A 22,879-nucleotide genomic window follows, 5' to 3' on the forward strand; every position below is an offset into this window, starting at 1 on the left:
AGATGGCTGACATACCCCCTCGAAGGTGCAAGCCTGGCTTCCAACGTTCACCCCTGGATCGCAGAAATTGAGTGGTTGTCCCGTGCACTCCATGGCAATAAGAACCAAACCAATATAAATCAGATACATTGTTGAAATTCTACAATGTACACCCGCACAACAACCTTAACATTAAGACTCTTCAAGGAAGTAAGTGGGTACAGTTTTAGTTCTGTGTAGATCTAAAGGTTCGTGTAACAAAGGAGGTTATATTTGGTGTAACCCTATCCTACTAATTGCATTTTGTTCAAGTTTCTGCTTTAGCCAATGGGCAGACGTGACTCTAACATTTGCATAGTACCTAATTTCAAGTTGTGTCAGCGCCAGGTGACCAGTCAAGCGTTATTGTTTGGGTAATAATGCGATTTGGATCCCCTCGCTTCCCAATTGTCAAGGTTGGTTTGTGGTTTCCCTAGCTGGACAACTATTGTCTTTCATCTACATGGGTGATAGTCCTACCAATATGCGGACTTTTGAAGTCAGTAGTTTTTGACAATTGCAGATCCATGGATTTGTCTAAAATCTTCACACAAGGTACTCCTCAGTCCCAAAGCAGCCAATAACATACATTCACATAACTCCACCAGGTGTCATTATACCGCCACCTCAAAAAACGTTGTTTTAGTGGCCTTCTCAAGATTGTCTTCAACACCTAAATATCTTAATTGTATTACATTTAGGATATTTAACATTCGGTGTTCAAGACAATCTTGGGAAGACCTCTACACTAGCGTTTTTAACCCTCAAACAGCCGAGTGGGGTCCAGGCGTAAACTTTGAAGTGCCATTTGAACATTTTTGATCTGAAGAAAAATTTCCGTGACCAAACGGACCCCAGCAAATAAGTGCCGTTTTTAAAACAATCTTTTGATACTAACTCCTGAACTACTTATCGTATGACCACCAAACTTTCATAGATAGATAAACATGTAAACATAAATCTTTAAAAAAAAATTCCGTGTCATTACCATATAATATGACGACGTTATGACGTCATTAAGCTTAAAAGGGCGGCCATCTTGGATTTTGACCAATGACGTCATGAAATTAGCATAAATTTTAAATTTTAAATCATGAAAATTACATTTAAATTCATAGAATTTAATTGTTGTAAGAAAACAAGTGTAGTTTACCGAAAAAACCTTGTTTAAATCGAAATTGGCAAATTTTGGCAAAAATATGCCTGTCATAATTCCGTTGCCATGGCAACCCAAAAAAATGATAAACTTACTTTATTGACGGGGACTAAGGTTTGAGTTTATGAGGTTTGCATTTTGTGTCCAATCCTAGAGACCATTTTTTCAAGCAAGAGAAAGAGCCGTACTTTAACTTTACGAATGCTAAGATAGCCATAAGGTAACACATATTGTATTAGTTATGGGGTTTTCAATACAGAGAAGGTTAAATGGTCATGAAACTGTTTCTAGATACAGCATATTTTTCACACTCTTCTGCAGTTGGTCTCGAATTAATGTTACTAGTTGTGGTTAAAGGAAAAGTTTCAATGCAGGGCTTGTGTTATGCACAATATATGAAGAAATTGACTCAACCTTAGCTTGCAATTTCTGCTTTATAAAGTGAAAATACAACAGTTACTACTTCTGTACCTACGAGTGAATGAAACCTACGTGTAAATCTTTGTAAAATACATGTACACACCTCTGATTCGAGAGAGAGAGAGAGTTACTACAGTGGATTCCAATTATTCGTATTACGCCTATTTGGATAATTCGGGTAATTGTATAGAATTACGAAATCCCAAACCATTTGCCATTCATTCTATTGTTTAAGACATCGCAGAATTGGATAACCGGCCATCTCAGACTTCGGGTTTTTGGATAGGATTACGTCAACTTATATCGAATAAAAATGGGAAAATATACGCTAGAACTTACAAAATGAGGCCAAAATTAACGAAGAACTGTATGTATGAAGGCATCAAATCAGGAAAAGAACCGAAAGAAAGGTAGATTCCACCCAAAATCTTGCCGATACCGCTGTGGAAGCGCGCGAACATTTGGTCAGGCGCCATTTTGGTAGGTTGCCGCAAGGCATGACGGGTGGATGTCAACACGCTTTTGAGTTCATATTTCGCCTTCAGACAATGTCTAAACTTGGTTTACCCTACAAAAAAATGTGTTTTACATAGCCACTGTCTCATTATTGAGCTGATTTCGGCTGCGCTACGTAGATTTTTGCAGCGCACGTAACGCAACAGGGTCAATGAACTGTGATGTCGCAATCAGCCGCATTGAATGGTGGGATATCTCAACCCACGCTGCGACGCCATTTTAAATGTTTTGAAAGTGATTTTTTCGTCTTCCACCGCAAAGACGGCGTCGAGTTTGAAATTTCAGCGTAATTTGTGGACACAAGATGTAAATAAGAAGGTGAAGAGTTTATCTCTCCAATACGTACGGTCATTTTGCTAAAAATTACGAAATCAACATACTTTTTTCCGACCGATACAAGCGGAGCTGTGTTTGTCTTTTGTGTGGTTCATTTAGTTATGCCCTCGGCAGTGCGAGTCAAGCGTATTTTTCTACATGTTCATTTAGCCACCGACTTAAAAAATCTTATTAGATTGTATAATATCGGAACATATAATTATGTAAAGCTTGTAACTGGAATCTGTTCGATATTTTGCTGGATATTTTATGATGTTATAGATTCAAACAGTTGACGTTCCATTCATTCAAAACAGTACTGTAGGTTAACTACTGCTTAGACTACTGTTCTAGATGAACAAATGTCTGATTAAAAAGTTTTGTGGGCCTTTTGTAAATGAGGTTCCGTATCGTGTGTGTGGTGTTTGTGTCTTGCGTAGTAGTAATCCTATATTCGCCCCCCTCCCGGCTCCCTTCGGGCCTAAGTGGCCCAACTTCGGACTGTTGGATACTTCGGACTATTGGATAAAATGCGCTGACAAATGAGCTATCCAAATAAGCGAATTCCACTGTATTTTGGTGAAGAACATATATACATGTTAAAAGCACATCACACCGTTACCAGTGCTTTACTTTAAAAAGAAGCTGATATATGTGGAAAAACTTAACTTTACCTAACCAACAGCAAGTTTGATTGGGACTTACCCCAAATTTTCAGCCGACTCCGTCAGCCTTGTTCACGGAATAATGGACTTGTCTGCTGTAGCTTCCGGACGTGACGTCAGGGACACACGACTGGCATTTACGACCCTCTGCTGCAGTCATGTGTCCCTGACGTCACGTCCAGAAGCTACAGCAGACGGGTCCATTCCGTGAACAAGGCTGACGGTGTCGGCTGAATATTTGGGGTAAGTCCCAATCAAACTTGGTGTTGGTTACGTAAAGTTTAGTATTTTCCACAATGTCATTAACCAACACAGATGAACTTTCATGCTAAGCTGATATATGTTTATTGTGTTTACTGGAATACATACGTACATTATTAAGAGGCTCAGTTACATCAAGACATTGGTCATCCTGGAGCCCTTCTTACAAGGATCTGTCTAAGCAAGGACTTCACAGATGTAGTAGTTAGACATTGAGCATGCAACATCATTCCAGTGGCCGTTATGGAAGCCGGGGGAGATGTGAGCACAGTTTTCCCTTGTGCGACCATTTGGTTCGCCTGTCCCCCATATTCCATCACCAACCAGCAAAGTACCATCATCCCAAACCCACAGCCCCTCTGCCTCTTGATCACTCAGCCCGATCCAGGTGTGTGCTCTCGTTGTAGCCTTCACGTGATTGGCTAGGAAGTTCTGGGTCTCATTATTCTTCACCGTTGCTAGGCGACCACCTTCTCCGTGACAAGTGGCCTGTGACTCGTTGTAGGGTTTCTGGTTAGTGGAGAAGCGGTAACAGGTCCTCTGGAACCGCTGGTAGCCAACAGGGCAATCTGTGGGGGAATAGATTAGAAGTAAATATTCGTGCTCTTAACACAGTTTAAGTCTTTCCAACACTTCATCGTACAATTTGAAACCATACACGTCTTTTATAATGACAAAGCTGATCACTAACTACTGGACATTCCCCCATAATTTTGTGAGAATTTCCCAACGTCCTTCACAGGCTTTTATAGCATGCAGGCATGTTTTTAAACATTTTTTTTGTTCTCGAATGCAGAAAGTTTCCATGCTGGCTAGAAGTCATTAGAGAACTTATATGTAGGTGCCCAAATCAGCCCCCTCCCCACCACCAATAACTACAATAGCCAGTGCTGCAAGAAGTCTGCAAAGGTGGCTATTAGTAAGTTAGAGCTTTTGCAACATTATCTTTAGTAAACAAGGAGACTATTTTTTTGCTTTCTTCTCACCAATGTTTTGGTGACTGTCTCCAAAACAGGGCAATTCTGACTGGTTCACATTGTACTGCAGGACAGGTGTCGCTGCTCACAGTTCAGGTGCGGTCAAAAAACGTATCTTTGGTATTCCATCCACCAATGCCTTCAGTAAGACACGAGAGTGCATACAATCATGTATCTGCCAAAAGAAATGATACCTGTGTCCCTGATTCTCCCCTCAAGCTGTGCAACTCGCTCCCGCAGACTGTCTGTGGTGTTCCTCTGTTCAGCCAAAATATGAGACAGACGGTTGATCTGCAAAATAGTTCCTAACTGTCAGGCTCAATTGTAATGATACATAAGGTAGGCAACAAACAACATGTCAGATTTCAGAATCTTATAACAGAGGGCTAACAACTCTTGTATGTATGTGTGTGTGTGTGTGTGTGTGTGTAGAGATAGCTAAATTTATGCCTTTTTTTAAGGGGCATTCCACTCCACACGGGAATGTTATTTTCCGATAGATATTAATTTTAGGAAGTAATAAATGCATAGTACTTCACATTATAGGATAAAGTACCCAGTGCCACAAAAGCATTCAGTCTTCTACTAAACTCCCGGCCCAGGTACCCTCTAATTGAATTAATCCTATGGCTGAATACAGTACAAAACTTTTAGGTAAGGTTAAAAAACTAATTTCAGGATCGCTAAGAAATCTCGTCTTGTTATGTGTTCTTTGCTATCTTATGAGCAATTTGCCTTCTCGGTGTGCTTAGCGATCCTCATTTATGCACTACAGTGGAAGCCAGTTAATTGCACCTCGGATAAACGCACACTTCGGGTAATTGCACGGAATCCCAAAATCCCAAACCGTCTCCCATTCACTCCATTGTTATTGACTTCGCTTATCTGCACGACAAAAAATCACCGACGCCGGATAATTGCACGGAAATTTGTCAAACATCGTCAACAAATTGACTAAAAATGCGTGCTTAAAATCGTAAGACACGGTACAAATAAGCCGAAAACGGCCTTTGTGAAGTCGCTATACTGACAACATGTATGAAATTGTTATTGGAATCAAAAGAAAGCGATATTGTGGGGTCGGCACCATGAAGAGACGCTAAAGGTCGTCAAAGCCCGCATTACGATTTGGCAGACAACTTGCTGTGACATACTCAATAAAAACTGATCTCTGTCTGTCCATTGTCTAATCACTGTAATTAGGGACGCGGGGAAATACTTATGCAGTGGTTTTATGTTCTTGGCAGCCAGTCGGAAACCGTGACACAGCGACTTGGGGCCTACAGACGGACAAAACACTCGCCTTCGGCGGTGCAATGCTTTAGTTTCATGATCAGGAAGCGACATAACGTATACAGTAACTTTCTTTTAGTTTCGATTTCAAGTGCATTGCAGTACGATGTTTCGTGAAGACATGTATATGACGTCCGGAGCACAACAGGTACAGCACTACTGTAACACGTAAATAAACTGTGCGTTGTACTATCTCCCATACCACCTCTCGGCCCCTCCGACCATGGTGATGCGGTCCAAATGACCAACTCCGCATTATCACACAGGCCGGATAATTGCACGGAATTCGCTGGCAAATTGGGTGTGCAATTAAGCGGCTTCCACTGTATAAACAAATTGTCTATGCGTATAGGGAATGCACGGGTAGGGTCTGCATGGGTTTAGTGAGTGTCATATTGTTTTACAAAACACACATCGCGCAATTCATCCCAAGGCAAATTCCACAAAATTCGGCTGATTATGTATTCATTGACACATTATCTATTGGAAAACACCACCACTTTCTGGAATGGAATGCCCCTTGAATGATTCCGTACACTTAAGGTGCACTCTTACTGCACTTGCGTCAAGCTTGCGTCACTGCGGGGTTCGTTCACTGCGTCACTGTTTTGTTATTATCTCCAATTTTTTATAATTTAGATATTGCGTAATACGTCAAAGTATGACTTAAAAGACGACAAAATACACAAAAGGTAAGGAAATTCGTTCTTTATCTCTGAAATTTGTTGAGTATCTTTCGAGCCCCGCAGTGACGCAAGCTCATGACGCAAATGCACTGAGAGTGCGCCTTTAAGGGGGGGGGGGGGGGGGGGCTTTAACAAAATAGAGACGTTACGTTACCTCAGAAGGGTCCAAATCGTTTTCAAGCCGGGCGATCTGCACCTGTTGAGCGATCAGCATCGCCTGGATGTCCGCGAGTTGCTGCAAATTGTCAAGAAACACGACATCGATTGGTTATGGATTGGGGTGGGTACACAAAACCATAGGGAAGTTAAATCCCGGAAATCAAGGACCTTTTATCAGATAAAAACTCCCTTGCGGAAGTTGAGCCGCAGATCGTAGCTCTATTGCCCATTTTCTAAGTCTTTCCCAGAATTTGAATCAGGCCCCTTGTTTCCGGGTGAAGATAAAACCTTTTGCTGTCTTTAAACTGTGTGTCCCAGCGTAGCAGGTACAGGTACGCAGTTTGCCAATATGAAAATGTTTTCCGTATACGTCACATGCTATCTTGGCGTACCCGGAAATCAAGAATTCAAACGAGCGTGGAGACCAAAAAATCTATTAATTCACGGAAAGTTTGCCAGTATGACAATGTTTTCCGTATACGTCACATGCTATCTTGGCGTACCCGGAAATCAAGAATTCAAACGAGCATGGAGACCAAAAAATCTATGAATTCACGGGTCTGATAGTAAAAAAAGGAAAAAGCATGCAGAGACACTCCCTCAGTAGTATTCTTGGTTTATCCCTAAACTTCCCGTTCACACCACCATCATTCTACAGAAAGAAGTTAACACGTCCTTCAAATAAAGTCTCAAAGTTTCACGACCTTGAAAATGTTTTGCAAAAGTCCGTAACGCTAGGTTAAATAGCCATGTCGTGCTTGACTTACCGTACTTTGAAATACTACTTGTACTTAATAATGCTATGATAGTTCATATTTTAGCATTTTCTATACGTGTCGTACAGTCTACTATCAGCTATTTGTGACTCAAAAATTAAAACTTTTGCAGGTTCTGGTGTAGTGGAAACCTCTACATGTAATTGTTGAACTTGATCACAAGGAAGTAAAGATGGCTCACATACCCCGTCAAAGTTGCAATTCTGGCTTCCAACGTTCACCACTGGATTACAGACACATTTCTCTTCCGGGCTCCGCCAATTGAGTATTGTTTGCCCGGTGCACTCCATGACAAGAAGAACCAAACCCATATAAACCATATACATTGTTGAAATTCTACAATGTACACCCGTACAACGACCTTAATATCCAGACGCTTCAAGGAAGTTAATAGGTATAGTTTTACTTTTAGTTCTGTGTAGATCTGAAGGTTTGTGTATAATCCTATATCCTGCCTGTTGTTTAGGTTTCTGCTTCAGCCAATGGGCGGCCGTGTTCATTAAATTTGCATACCTTTTCAAGTTGCGTCAGCGCCAGGTAACCAGTCAAGCGTTATTGTTTGGGGTATGTGGATCCCTTCGCTTCTCAATTGTCAACATCAAGGTTGTTTTGTGTTCTACCTAGCAAGACAAAAATTGTGTTTACCAGTGTTATCATGTGTAATAGACCTCCCAAAATCATAAAATGCGATCTTTCGAAGTCAGTAATTTTTGACAATTTACAATTGCAGAGGAGGTGGGTTTATCTAAAGACTGCACGTAAGATACTCCTCAGTTCCGTAGAGCAACCAATAGATGTCTTATTGTTGATGGCTGTGATTCGTTATTGGATACAACATAACTCCTTTAGTTGAAACCAAATTCCTGTCAGATAATACGCACCTGGCCAAGAGAAAGTGATTGTAAGGTTAGTGAAGAAGTCTCTTATATTCAAGCAGATATTTTTTACCAATATTGTTTTTTTCGCGATCTGATTTGGAATCAGCAGTGGACGTCATCCATAAGATTTACTTGCTGTCGCCTTACCTTCAGACGATGTTTTGGCATCGATTCGTCCCCTTCGATTGTGCACGCGACAAAGGGCTACCTTGCTACAGCCGGGAATGATGTATTGGCTGCGATAGAGTCTATATTGTCACCATCTTAGCTTCTTCGTACACATTTGAAGACCTTTCTACTCCTTCGTGTGATACAGAAGTGTTGTCCATACGGTGGAAACTTCTATTTTTCGTTCAACACTTCGAGGAAGTGGCTTTCGTTCAACACTTCAAGATGAGAGGACAGGATTGGACATAAGTGTCATATTGTGTTTCCACGTCAATTGTACTGACTGATCTACCAAGCGCTCGTGTAAAGTCGCAAACAGCCAAAGTTGAATGAATGTATCAAGTGATATCGTAATAAGTCTGAAGATTAACGTCCCTTATGGAGTACTAGTAACTGGACCGAAACTAAGGCACGGGAGAAACTATGGTGCTATTCATGATGTATGGGGAAATGAGAGTGGTATATGAAATATATGGCATTTTGCGATTGGTATTTTGTTATTTTGCACAAATAGACTAACTTCTGAGGGAAGAAGAATTTGATGTTAGGTCGAAGATACACGTTCCGACGTTAATTCATTACAAAAGTATATCTAGTCCACGGTTGCGTAATTATGACGTCATCAATTTGATTAAATGGGCTGAACCCATGAAAAAAGGTTATTCCCAGATAACATCAAGGTATACAAAAAAAAATGTGGCCGTAGCATATGCATATCTGGTATCCATCCCGCAAACTCACGAAATTGCTGAGGTATCGATGTTAAGGAATATATACAAGCTTTTCAATGAAGGGTTGTACATTTTGTATCACCAAATGATTTCAAGATGTTCTACATGATGTTTTTTTTCTATTGAAGAATAGCCAAGATCATTTCTCGATTCACAAGGGCTCTCGTGTTTGGGTATCACCCTAATTATGACACGGTGACATAACAATTATAGGCAAAATGATGGTCAGATAAGCAATATATCTGTGCAAGGTAACTTTATTAAGGTGATTGGAAGCATTCGCTTTTGCCATCACCAGACACAGACAAATTAAGTTCTTGTGGCCAGATCTACAAACTCTGGTTCAACTTGGAAATCAAAAGGTTTCTTGCATGGACTACTCAGATGTTTTCAAGATTAAAGAATAAATAAATGTCACCATGGCTACAGGAGTTCTAAATCGCCCGAGTATTGAATTTTATCACGTCACACATTTGTAAAATACTCTCTATTTTACTTAGTACAATCCATTTACAACATTCAAATTTCATAGATGAGTTTTATACAAACCGATACGAACCCATGCCTTATTCATGTGCATGTTTCAGCTTTGCTTACCATCATCATCATCGCCTTTTTGCTTATTTTTATTTGTTTATTCTTAGCTTGCTATCGAAAATTGATAGCAATTATATTACGATAAAATCATTAAAGTTCCATTACTAAAACATTCCATATCAAATCACATACAAAACTAATTTTGATACTTAAATACGTCTTGGTAACGAAAAAATAAAGGAATTAACCACACCCATTGTGCAATGTACAATTACGTAAATACCATAAAGCGTTTAAAGAATGTTACAGTGTTATCATCATGTCGATAGACATTAGACCTCAGTAACGACGGTGCGGATAAAGTTCAAACGGCTCGCAAACATCCGCCAGCCAATCCGCCATGAAAATTGATGGTGGGAATATAGTTGTTTTTTTCCTGGTCAAATGGGTAGAAATCCTGCAATTTTTGAGGTGGGTGTGACAGGGGAGGGTTTCTACTTTCTGATTGGGGCCAAAATGTTGAGTTTTTGTGGTTGTCATGGGATATAAAGTTGGGACTTTTTGTCCTAGCACAGGGCCTCCTCACTGAGCTGTGGTGCGGTTTTGAGGTCAATGGTCATTTTGTAGTTTTCCGGAAGTCCGTGCCGATAGATTCATGGCGACATGCATGTGCTTTTTTGAATAGCTGAGCATGAGATGACGGGCTTTTATATGAGGGTATGTTTGTGTGAATTAACGTCAGAAAGTTGAGTTATTGACAGTTGCTTTCTCCTCTTTTTTTTTGCGTAGGAAACCATTGTTAAGAGGCTGTATATTCAAGGACTGGCGGGTGCTCTGTAACAAGAGATCGGAGGGCCTTATATCTTCATTAAAATATTTTGAGAGCTTAAATTTACAAAATGTTATACAAAAGAATTCCACACATTTACGAAAGCTATGCATTGATGTTTGAATCAAACCACTTTACACATGCTACGACAAGAAAAAATGTCCTTGTTACTGAGTATGAAGTTCCTGTCATTAAGCACAATATGAATATAAATTCCTCCATAAATATGCAAATCAAGTTCTCACGTTGGTCATCAAATAATTGAAAGTAACCTACAGGTCAAAAACACGAAAATTCATAATCTTTTTTCTGCCCATTGGCCCAAACAACGGGACCACGTGCTCGTCCAAAACACCACATATCAGAGTAGAAAGTTCAGATGCAGTACTACTAAGGTACAAGGGAGCCCAAAGTCTAATTGTTTTAAGGTCTTCTCAACACCGAACATTTATCAAGACAATTTATGCCTTCTCTGGTTATGATCTTTACAGACGGACATATAAATTCTGCCGAAAACAACCTTCTTGGCAAAGGTATTTACGGAAATAAAGTATGGCGTGGAAAAATTGTTACAATTGGGTTTTTGGTCTTCCTTGTAGTCACCACCAACTGTCCGTCGGGTCCTACAGCAATGTCCCATGGTAATCTAACCTCAACGACGGTGCGGACATACGTCCCATTGTATCTGTACATGTCTACCCTGTGTGCCACGCTCCCTATGATGATGTTCCCCAAACTGTCTCTGTAGACACCTTGTGGATAATCAGTACCCATGCCTTTTGCCTTCCATAGGATCCTGAACAGCAGATGTCCAGTGTGATTGTACACGTGAACTCCAACCCCTTCTGCCGTAATTATATTACCTTCTTTGTCCGATGTAACGCACCTGGCTAACTTCAATGATTTGAACCTTCTATCATACAAGGAGTCGTCTGGTGAAAAGATATAGATATCAGTGTCCGCAGCAACAATGACTTTGTTGTTAACCGCGTCAAAGGTAGCGCTTACCAAGTATTTATATGTGCATGGTAGCAAGTTTGCGCTGTTGAGTGCGGGTTGACCTTCTCGATTGTACTTAACTAACACACATTTTTCCCGACGCTTTGAGTCAACGACGAAACCCACTACCCATACATTTCCCTTTCCGTCAATGGTGACATCGGTAGGGTACATCGTTTTTGCAGTTACACCGGGTACTACCGCTGGGAAGAGGCGGAGAAAGGTCCCGTTCATGCCGAAGACCTGGATCCGACTGTTGCCTCCATCAGCTACAAATATTTCATTGTATCTGGACACAACCACTCTAGTAAAACCTTTAAACTTCCCTGGGCCTTTTCCCTTCCCACCGAAAGTGATCTTCTTCTTCGAGTTCACGATACTGCCGGCCATGCCACGGCTTTCTGTAATAATACAATTGGCCATGGAACTTAAACCGAAGATACAAATATTGTATTCCTTTAAGTTAATGATGTTAACAATCAAGGTGTTGACGCACAGTAAGTAAATGTCAACATTGCTCATTTAGGTAGTTGTAATTATGAGCCCAGGTGTTCAGTCACGTTCATTTCCATACAGACTAAAGTAAACAAACAAACAAACAAACAGCTTAGAAGCTACCACTCCCATAACCAGGTGTATAAATTAAACAGCGCTAAATACATGTGTCTATCAAATATCAAAATTCCATTCTATCTTTTTGTTAAAGATGACATACCCTTATGCGTGGATGGTGTCGGTGTAAGTACACCATTGGTGTAAACGTCCGATTCTGGTTTGCTTGTGCCAAAGGGCATAGAACTAGTCGTTTGGCGGGTGGACATCCTTGTTGATGTAAAAGTCGTTAGCATTGTTGTAGATGGCGTGTGGTGTGGCGTCTCTAAGGGGTCTACCTTAGGTGTAGAAGCTACAGATAGCACAACAGATTGGATTGTAAGGTTCGTGTGGTAACTTTAACTGAATATATTCTTTCATATAAGTTTCATCTATTCTTTCTATAAGTTTCATCAGCTTGGTCACTGAACATTCAAGTTTTATGAACTTCGAATAGAATGGTAGGTTTATTCATACATACACATACACACATACATACATAGGATATACTTTAACAAAATTTCGGCCTGATTGAGTGTAAAATAATGTTGTTATGTTCAACTAATATATGTGTATTTCAATTTTAAAGTTATGGATGCTAATAATTTAAAGATTATATTCAGCAATTCATTAATTGTAAACATGAAGTAACTCTAAATGTAGCAACACATAATTTACATGTTGTCTCTCCTTAGCCTACCCAATTTGATGCTAAATCAAATCACCTTGGGAGCTGTTAGAGATCGCAGACATTGTGGCCTCTTGCATGTTCCCGGAAGTTGATGTTAATCTTGTATCCCCGAATCCACCACTATCAGCCAAAGCCTGTTACGGGAATTCAATACACAAATACAACATTTATGAGAATCTGTCTAAGATTTTGAATCATTTTTCAAATGGTAGATAGCCCATAGAAAGTAGGTGCTAAGCTGGTTTTATTGTCTGCAGGTGTATATTTCTAGAATATGTGAATGGCTTTTAATTATTATCATGCCACTGAATCACTACAAAATGTAATAACATGTTACAATAAATGGTGAATCTATGATGTATATTATAAACTACTGTAATATAAAATAACGTAATCTACGTTAGAACTCCTCTAGCATGTGAAAATACTGTGTAGATTATTTTGAAAGTCAAACAAATTAATTTTTTTCATATTTAGATATCTCAGATAGAATGGCAAAAAACGGCTACAAACTCTCGCCGTAACATAGAATTGACTCCACCAACCGATGTAAGTCTTACATTGGAGAAACTAAACGTTCTCTACCAGATTCTTGGAACATAGGTCATCCAGTTTTTTGTTATCAGAGATTTCACACCATATTCATGTGAATTCCAGTGGCTCACAGTTTTGTTAGGGTGTTAACATTTTGAATATTTGGTAAGATTAGTAACGTAGGTCATCTACACCAGAGCCCACCAACATTCTAGATCTCTTTCCCGAGACGGGGGGCGATATGAGCCACCAACGACATTTAACTTCACACTTGTCATAATTCCATGTGTTCAAAGTGTTCGGGTCATAAAGCTGTAGAAAATTCAAGGAATTCAGACGAAATTTGTATTAGTGCAATTTATTTTTTTGAGTGGAAAAGAGTAAACAAAATCCCGAAATCATTTTCTAAGTCGAACTTAAACGCACTTTCAAACCAACATTCTTTGCAGTGTGCATAATGTTTTATTGAAATATATCTCCCAAAAACAATTTCAAAAGACTTATATATCAATGCTTATCAACAAAGAAAAGCAAAATTTAGGCTTACCTTTTGAGAATTATGGATGTTGGTGTTGATGTATAACCCAATAAAAAGGCAGCACGTGATCAACATCGCACATAAGATAGCTACTGATGCAACAACGTTCATGTGCCGACAAGTTAACCCTGCAAAATATCACAACAGTTTCAAGGCGTTGGCAGAGATCTTGAACCGAAAACAGCAAGGCAAAATAATAAACTTTGAGATAATGTTGACCAGATTCATCTTTCCTGCTTATTTTTTTCCAGTACGAGGGCACCAGTGACACTATACTTAATTCAAAACAGAATGGCATACATGCAGAACCAAATTACACCAAATTTCTTCTATATGATTTGAAAAAAAAATCAAATTTTGATCCATTGTCAGATCCATATGTATGTCATTTCCTAGTTTGAAAACAAAAGCATGATAAGAAAGCACATGAAACAGGGGTAAGTAATGCTTTTTATCAACAAGAATTCGGAGAGCTCATATCTCATGAAATATTCTGATTATGAAAATTACTTTCGCATGCTTTGTTATGTCAACCTTTTACAAACTTACGCAGATCACAATATTGAAAATCCGATCATCTACAACAGAATAATGACAATTTAGCATTGATTATAAAAATTATGGACATTTTCAGAATGAATATCTTCTAATTTTTGCCTCCCAGAAACTGCATAGGTCACATACACACTCCCGGTCACATGGATTTGACCGGATTATGAAATATTCAAATAATTCCTATTTTGCGTGATTTACACTTTGTTGTGTTCATCTTCTACCAAAGATATCTGCAAACTAAATATCATGAAAATATGCCATTTCTTTTGTACCGTTATTCTCCTCGGAAGATTGTGACAAAAATGCCCCTGCAGATCCAGAGCAAGCTGCTAGGGAGACCAAGCACACACCACGTCTTTGAAACATCACAAGATATCTGCCTTAAAAAAATCAAGACCATGACATGTCCAGGTCAAAAAATACAAAACGTGAGTTCTGCTGCAGTACCAAGGTTACTTGGGGCCTCAAAATGAATCTTGACCATGATCTTTGCAACACCTACCAACACACCAAATATCATTGCAATCCACCCAGAGATTTTTGAGTTATGCTGACCACAAATGAATCCGGAACCAAACACACACACACATACACACACACGCACACACACACACAGAGACACACACACACACACACACACACACACAGGCGCACACACATACACACACACAGACACGCACACACACACACACACACACACACAAACACACACACACCCCAAATAATATTTCCATTTTGTCATGATATAAAGAGTAGACATTTCTTACCGTTAGCTGCTTGTTTTGGAATTCTCGGCACGTATAACGGGTTAGACACCAGGAAGTTCTCCGGATTTTGAGGCTGTGCACCATTCTCCGGATTTTGAGGCTGTGCACCAATCTCCGGATTTTGAGGCTGTGTAACATTTTCAGAATTTGTAGGATGTGCACAATTCTTCTGTGCATTATTTTGGCGCATCGATGAGTGACACTCAGCTTCTTCATGCGTAAGATTCGGGCACATATACGAAATAATATAAGATTCTATGGTCTCATTATCTGAGGCGACGTCGACAATATTTGGATGTTGGTTGTTGGTTCTCCGGCGCAGTAACTCATTTTCCTGTCGTAGGACTGTAACAACTATGTCCGCGTTACATCCCTTCAAGTTCAAAGGTCTGTCTTTGCTGTTGCTTGAAGCTGTTTTCGTCTCGTCCAATGTCTCTTTTACCTCCTGCTCTTCTGAATTTGTCTCCAGAAACCCTTTGTGATCCTCGTCTCTGTGCTCGACAGGGCTGATGCTGTTATCCTGTCCGCTTCTAGCCTCGGACACAGTTTTGGCGGTTTGGTCATGGCTACCTCTTCGCCGGTATATAAGTGAACAGGCCTGGTCACAAGGATTCAGAGAATAACACTGAGTACAGGACTCGGCCCCACATTTGGCGGTAAGATCATCGCCATCTCTTCTCCCGTATATACGAGAACAGGCCTGGTCACAGGGATTCAGAGAATAGCACTGCCTGCAGGACTTCAAGGACGAAACCTTCGTGCAGGGATGCATGGAATAGCACTGAGAGCAGGGATCCCCATCACTGCTAGCTTGCCTACGGACGCTTCCTTCAGCCATGTTTGCATCCCCCTTTGCTTCCATCATATCCTCTTCTGACATTTTGTCCATGGACAGCCTTGGTGTGAGCTCTTTGCGATGCGGTCGTCTGGCAGCTCTTGATAATATGACATACACGTACCTGATGTGTGGATGAGATATCTCCAAGTTATATAGCATATTATGGCCTTCGCCTTTTACACCGCCAGACAATCAGGGACTGATCCTTTGTTCGGTTTGATATTCCCGATGTCTGTAATCCTGTTCTTTCACACAGCTTAGTATTGTCCTTTGAAATGTTGTTTTAGCAGAGTCGAAGGTTTAAGTTATATAAGAACATTGTACTGATTTTGTTTTTCATACTGATTGCATTTGCACATCAAGACATTTTGGATCTAGCTCGTTTGAATTTGGCGTTTTCATCTGGACATTATCAATGGATTTGAAAGGTTAACGGAAGATATCTATAAGCCCACAGTGTTTGATGTGAACATGGAAACCAGTGATTGTCTTCACTGTATTTAATCCTTTTTCGGCGTGTCACACATCGGTTATAAGTCTGGTAGATTATAACGTTTAAGACTAGTAAGCCTACACAAACGTGCCAAAGTCAAAGAAAGGAAAACCGACTTGAGATAGAAAACTTCGGCTTAAACTACCATGTTCAAAACAATCTATGGCGGTTTTCCTCTTTTTTTCCCCCAAGTATGTGTACAATTTTCGGACCCATCTTTGTAGAACAATTTCAACAACGTTGGTGAACGTGGAAGATTTCATCAAGATCATTATGTATTTCAGCAAATCCACTAAAATGATTTCACATCGGTTGTTAAGTCGTGACGATATGGCGAACTAATGAGCTCTTGAAAATATGACATATACCAGTCTTGTGTGTGGACTAGACCTAGAGCTTAGGTTATATAAAGGTCTGAGCTGTTTACACCGCCAGACAATCAGGGACTGTTCCCTTGTTCGGTTTGATTTTCCCGATGTTTGTAATCCTGTTCTTTCACACAGCTTAGTGTGTTCTGCAAAAGGTGTTATGACAGAGTCGAGGGATTAATTTGTAGTGGTCTTGTTTTTCATGCTGATTGCATTTGCACAACAATTCTTGTTGGATCCAGATGGTTTTGAGTTTGGTGTCTTCATCCGAACATTATAAATGGATTTTAAAGGTTAACGGAAGATATCTATAAGCCCATAGAGTTTGAAGTGGAAACCAGTGATTGTCTTCACTGTATCTAAGCCTCTGCGGTGTAACACAGATCTGTTATAAGGCTGGTAGATTATAACGTTCAATACTAGTACGCCTACACAAACGTGCCAAAGTCAAAGAAAGGAAAACCCACTTGAAATAGCAAAATTTGGCTTTAACTACGATGTTCAAAAAAATATATGGCGGGTTTCTTATTTTTTCCCCAAGTATTTGTGGCTAATCTTTGGGCCCATCTTCGTAGAACAGTTTAAACAACGTTGGTAAACTTGGAAGATTTCATCAAGATTGTTTTGTATTTCAACAAATCCACTAAAATGATTTCACGGCGGTTGTAAAGTCGTGATGATATGGAGGACTAATAGCTCTTGAAAATATGAAATATCCGAGTCTTGTGTGTGGATGATGAGCTCTAGGTTATATGAAAGTCTAGGCCTTTTGCACCGCCAGACAATCAGGGACTGTTCCGGATCCCTTGTTCGGTTTGATTTTCCCGATGTATGTGAACCTGTTCTTTCACACAGCTTAGTGTTGTTCTTCAAGAAGTTGTTATGGCAGAGTCGAAGGATTAAGTTGGATAAGACATTGTACTGATATTGTTTTTCATGCTGATTGCATTTGCACAACAATTCTTGTTGGAACCCGTTGTTTTTGAATTTGGTGTTTTCATCCAAACATCACAAATAAATTTGAAAATTTAAAGGAAGATGTCTATAAGCCTATAGTGTTTGATGTGAACATGGAGACCAGTGATTGTCTGTACTAGCTGTTTTAAGCCTTTTTCGGCGTGCCGCACATCGGTCATAAGTTTGGTAGATTAAAAATGCTCAAGACTAGTACGCCTACACAAAAGTGCCAAAGTTAAAGAAAGGATAACCGACTTGAAATAGCAAAATTTGGCTTTAACTACGATGTTCAAAAAAATCTATGGCGGCCCCCCCCCAAGTATTTGTGGCCAATTTTTTGGACCCATCTTCGTAGAACAGTTTCAGCAATGTTAGTGAACTTGGGAGATTTCATCAAGATCGTTTTGTATTTCAACAAATCCACTAGTGATTTCACATCGGTTGTTAATAATTATCCCTATCTAGACCAAGCTTTTTCGGGATTCCTGGGACCGGGGGGGGGGGGGCTCTTTTGACCCCCCCTTCGTAATTTCAAAACGGCTTAGGTTACGATCACCAAATTTAATGGAGATGATGTACTAGTAAAGTTTTATATTTTCTGTAATTATGGTATCGTTATGACGTAATATGGCGTAATTGTGACGTCATAATGTCATATTTTGGGCTAAAATCGTCAAAATATGAAATTTCCGCTATACTTAAATGGTTTGAACAAAACGACGACTATAAAGGTTATCTTATTGGTGTCTAAGTCTGCCAAGTCTTTTGTTGCCAGTGACGACGACACTGACGTCTATATGACGTCAGAAAATGACGTCATTTGTCCGCCATCTTGGATCGACAAGCTTGAATTTTCTAAAATACGACTTTTTCCACATATAAACCCAAAACCAAAAAGAAATGGAGTAAAAATGATCAAGTGATTGTGAAAATGAAAGATTTTGACGATATTTGAGTAAAAATAACATGTATTTATCGTTGAAAATGACATTGTCCGCCATCTTGGATTTTGGCCCATGACGTCATCAAATTAGCATAAATAATGAATGTCTAATTAGAAATGTAATTTACAATTGCACAGGATGTTAATGATATAAATAAACAAGTTCGATCTAGCAATCAAACTATGAAATCCCATTATTCAAACTGAAATTAGTAAATTTGGGAAGATATGCCAGCCAGAAACCCGTTGCCATGGCAACAATAGCTCTTGAAAATATACGAGTCTTGTGTGTGTTCCCTTGTTCGGTTGGATTTTCCCGATGTTTATAATCCTGTTCTTTCACACAGCTTAGTGTTGTTCTGCAAAACGTTGTTATGGCAGTGTCGAAGGATTAAGTTGGATAAGACATTGTGCTGATGTAAAAAGCTCAGACTTTTATATAACCTAAGTTCTAGGTCTAGTCCACACACAAGACTCGTATATATCATATAGTTAAGAGCTGTTAGTCCGCCATATCGTCACGACTTCAAAACTGACGTGAAATCATTTTAGTGGATTTGTTGAAATACAAAACGATCTTGATGAAATCTTCCATGTTTACCAACGCTGTTGAAACTGTTCTCCGAAGACGGGTCCAAAGATTGGCCACAAATACGTGGGGAAAAGAGGAAAACCACCATAGATTGTTTTGAACATGATAGTTGTTGCCAAATTTTGCTATCTGAAGTCGGTTTTCCTTTCTTTAACTTTGGCACGTTTGTGTAGGCGTACTAGTCTTGAGCGCTATAATCTACCAGATTCTTGAGAAAGACAATAAAGTCGAAACCGGTCGAATACCGTCTCTTGTCGTCATCCCATAGCTACGAATGAATCTACCAGACTTATAACCGTTGGGTGACACACCGAAAAGGGGTTAAACTCAGTGAAGACAATCATTAATTTCCATGTGCACATCAAACACTATGGGCTTATAGGTATCTTACGCTGATCATTTATAATGTTCGGATGAAAAGGCCACATTGAAAACGAGATGGATAAAACAAGAATTGTTGTGCAAATGCAATCAGCATGAAAAACAAAATCAGTACAATGTCTTATCCAACTTAATCCTTCGACTCTGCCATAACAACTTCTGCAGAACAACACTAAGCTGTGTGAAAGAACAGGATTACAAACATCGGGAAAATCAAACCGAACAAGGGAACAGTCCTTGATTGTCTGGCGGTGTAAAAGGCGAATGCCATAATATGCTATATAACTTGAAGGTACCTCCTCCACACATCAGGCACGTGTATGTCATATTATCAAGAGCTGCCAGACGACCACATCGCAAAGAGCTCACACCAAGGCTGCCCATAGACAAAATGTCAGAAGAGGATATGATGGAAGCAAAGGGGGAGGCAAACATGACTGAAGGAAGCGTCCGTAGGCAAGCTAGCAGTGATGGGGATCCTTGCTCTCAGTGTTATTCTATGCATCCCTGCACGAAGGTTTCGTACGTAAAGTCCTGTGGGCAGTGCTATTCTCTGAATCCCTGTGACCAGGCCTGTTCTCGTAAATACGGGAGAAAAGATGGCGATGATCTAACCGCCAAAAGTGGGGCCAAGTCCTGTAGTCAGTGTTATTCTCTGAATCCCTGTGACCAGACCTGTTCTCTTATATACCAGCGAAAAGATGACGATGACCAATACCTCAATATTGGGTCCGAGGCTAGAAGCGGACAGGATAACAGCATCAGCCCTGTCGAGCACAGAGACGAGGATCACAAAGGGTTTCTGGAGACAAATTCAGAAGAGCAGGAGGTAAAAGAGACATTGGACGAGACGAAAACAGCTTCAAGCAACAGCAAAGACAGACCTTTGAACTTGAAGGGATGTAACGCGGACATAGTTGTTACAGTCCTACGACAGGAGAATGAGTTACTGCGCCGGAGAACCAACAACCAACATCCAAATATTGTCGACGTCGCCTCAGATAATGAGACCATAGAACCTTATATCATTTCGTATATGTGCCCGAATCTTACGCATGAAGAAGCTGAGTGTCACTCATCGATGCACCAAGATGATGCACAGAAGAATTGTGCACATCCTACAAATCCGGAAAATGTTACACAGCCTCGAAATCCGGAGAATGGTGCACAGCCTCAAAATCCGGAGAACGTCCTGGTGTCCAACTCGTTATACGTGCCAAATATTCCAAAACAAGCAGCTTACGGTAAGAAATGTCTACTTTTTATCTCCAGGAAAAATTGAAATATTGCTTGGAATGTGGCTCTGTGTGCGTGTTTGTTTATCTGCTTTTGTTTCTTGATTTTTTGTGGTCAGCATAACTGTAGGTGTTGGGTCAAGATGAAAGTCAAGGTAGATTTAATTTTGGGCCTCCTAGTATGTAAGCTTGGTACTGCAGCAGAACATGCCATGGTCTTGATATTTTAGTGGAAGATGTCTTGTGATGTAAAGGTGCATTGTCATTACACTTGCGTCAAGTTTGCGTCACAGCGGGGTTCGAAAGATACTCAACGAATTTCAAAGATAAAGAACGAATTTTCTTACTTTTGTGTATTTTGTCGTCTTCTAAGTCATACTTTTTCATGTACCATAATATCAAAACTATTTTAAAAATCGGAGAAAATAACAAAACTTCTACGCAATGAACGAACTCCATTATGCAAATAAGTTCATGATTTTCATAATTAATGCAAACTGCCATAAGTCTAATAAAATCTAAATGATTGGATTGTCAAAATTTGACCTGTGCAAGTTCGTTAAAGGTGCACATAACCAAGCATAGATTATGCAGATGTAAAAGACATTTGCAGAATCAGAGTATTTCATGGAGATATGAGCTCTCTAAACTCTTGTATTACTTAACCCTATTAAATATGTTTCGTTATCATGTTTTTGATACATATGGATCAGACAATAGATCAAATGTTTCATTTTTTCAAATCTATAGAAGAAATTTGGTGTATTTTGGCTCTGCATAGATGCCTTTCTGTTTTGAATTGTGATATGTATAGTGTTACTAGACTGATCTTGTACTGAAGTATATGGGAAGGTATCCCTTGTCAACATACTTTTGTTATTTTGACTGTATCTGTCTGTTTTCGGCTCAATTCTCTACTAACGCCTTGAAACTGTTGTGAAATTTTGCAGGATTAACTTGTCGGCGTGTGAGCGTTGTTGCATCAGTAGCTATCTTATGTGTGATGTTGATTACGTGCTGCCTCTTTGTCGGGTTATACATCGACACCGACATCCAGAACGCTCAAAAGGTAAGCCTACATCTTGTTTTCCTTTCTTGATAAGTATTGATCTTATGTTGGAAATATTTGTTTTGGGTAGACATATTTCAATGTGAAACATTATGCACACTGCAAACAATGTTGGTTTACTTAATACTTACTTACTCCGGCAAGCTCGCTCGGAGTCTCCACATAACCAGTTTCCTCCACCCCTCTTTGTCATCCATCGGTGCGGGAAGTTGTTGCATGTCCAGACCGGTGTCTTCAGCAAGCTGCTTAGTGTATGATTTACGCGGTCTTCCCCTGCCCCTGTTTCCGTGGTTCGGATTCCACAGTTACTGTAACAGTTTGTGCACTACTTCATCATTTTTCCTCCAGCAGTGACCTGCAAAACGCAGTCTCCTTTGCCGAATAGTTTCGGCTATCGGCGGTATATCCTTGTAAAGGACCTTGTTTGAAATTCTTTGTCTCCATGAGATGTTTAGGACAGATCTCAGCATTCTCGTATATGTGCCGTTGAGTCTTCTCTCTAGGGCTTTTGTCAGAGTCCAACATTCTGACCCATAGAGGAGAATTGACTCTACTGCTGCTCTAAAGAAACTGATTTTAGTTGTTGGACTTAAATCGGTTTTCCATATAACTGACATTTTACTCATGGCTCCCCAAGCTAGAGCAATTCTGACATCCACATCTTTACTAGAGTTTCTTATCCATGAACCGAAGTACTTGGAGTCTTTCACGCAGGCAAGTGCCTGACCTTTTGTTGAGATCAGGGTTCCTTCAGGTTGATTGAACACCATATACTCAGTTTTTGTATCGTTGGCATGTAGGCCAACAATTTTGGAGGCATTTTCAACCTTGTGCAAGAATGACTGTGCTTCTAGTACTATGTTCGAAGTAAGGGCTATATCATCTGCAAAGTCTGTGTCAGTTAGTAACTCAGCTGGGTGTCTACTGCAGGGGCTAGGGGGCC

At 40.0% G+C, this 22,879-nt stretch overlaps 1 protein-coding gene across 1 annotated transcript; it reads right to left on the reverse strand.

Annotated features, from left to right (window-relative positions):
• Nucleotides 1-3,419: 3,419 nt before the first annotated feature.
• On the reverse strand, nt 3,420-4,902 carry LOC118427168 (CD209 antigen-like protein A). Its single transcript, XM_035836806.1, has 3 exons — nt 4,885-4,902; nt 4,523-4,619; nt 3,420-3,920 (listed from the first exon to the last, which is right to left on the reverse strand). The coding sequence occupies exons 1-3, from the start codon at nt 4,900-4,902 to the stop codon at nt 3,529-3,531; spliced, it is 507 nt and encodes a 168-aa protein (XP_035692699.1). The 3' UTR covers nt 3,420-3,528.
• Between the last annotated feature and the right edge of the window lie 17,977 nt (nt 4,903-22,879).

Source organism: Branchiostoma floridae, chromosome 12 (assembly GCF_000003815.2).
Source record: "Branchiostoma floridae strain S238N-H82 chromosome 12, Bfl_VNyyK, whole genome shotgun sequence".
In the NCBI taxonomy this organism is placed as follows: Eukaryota; Metazoa; Chordata; class Leptocardii; order Amphioxiformes; family Branchiostomatidae; genus Branchiostoma; species Branchiostoma floridae.

Coding starts and splice junctions, on each gene's coding strand:
- LOC118427168 (XM_035836806.1), bottom strand. Junction 3,921..4,522: donor GGGGAGAATCAGGGACACAG/GTATCATTTCTT, acceptor ATTCCCCCACAG/ATTGCCCTGTTGGCTACCAG.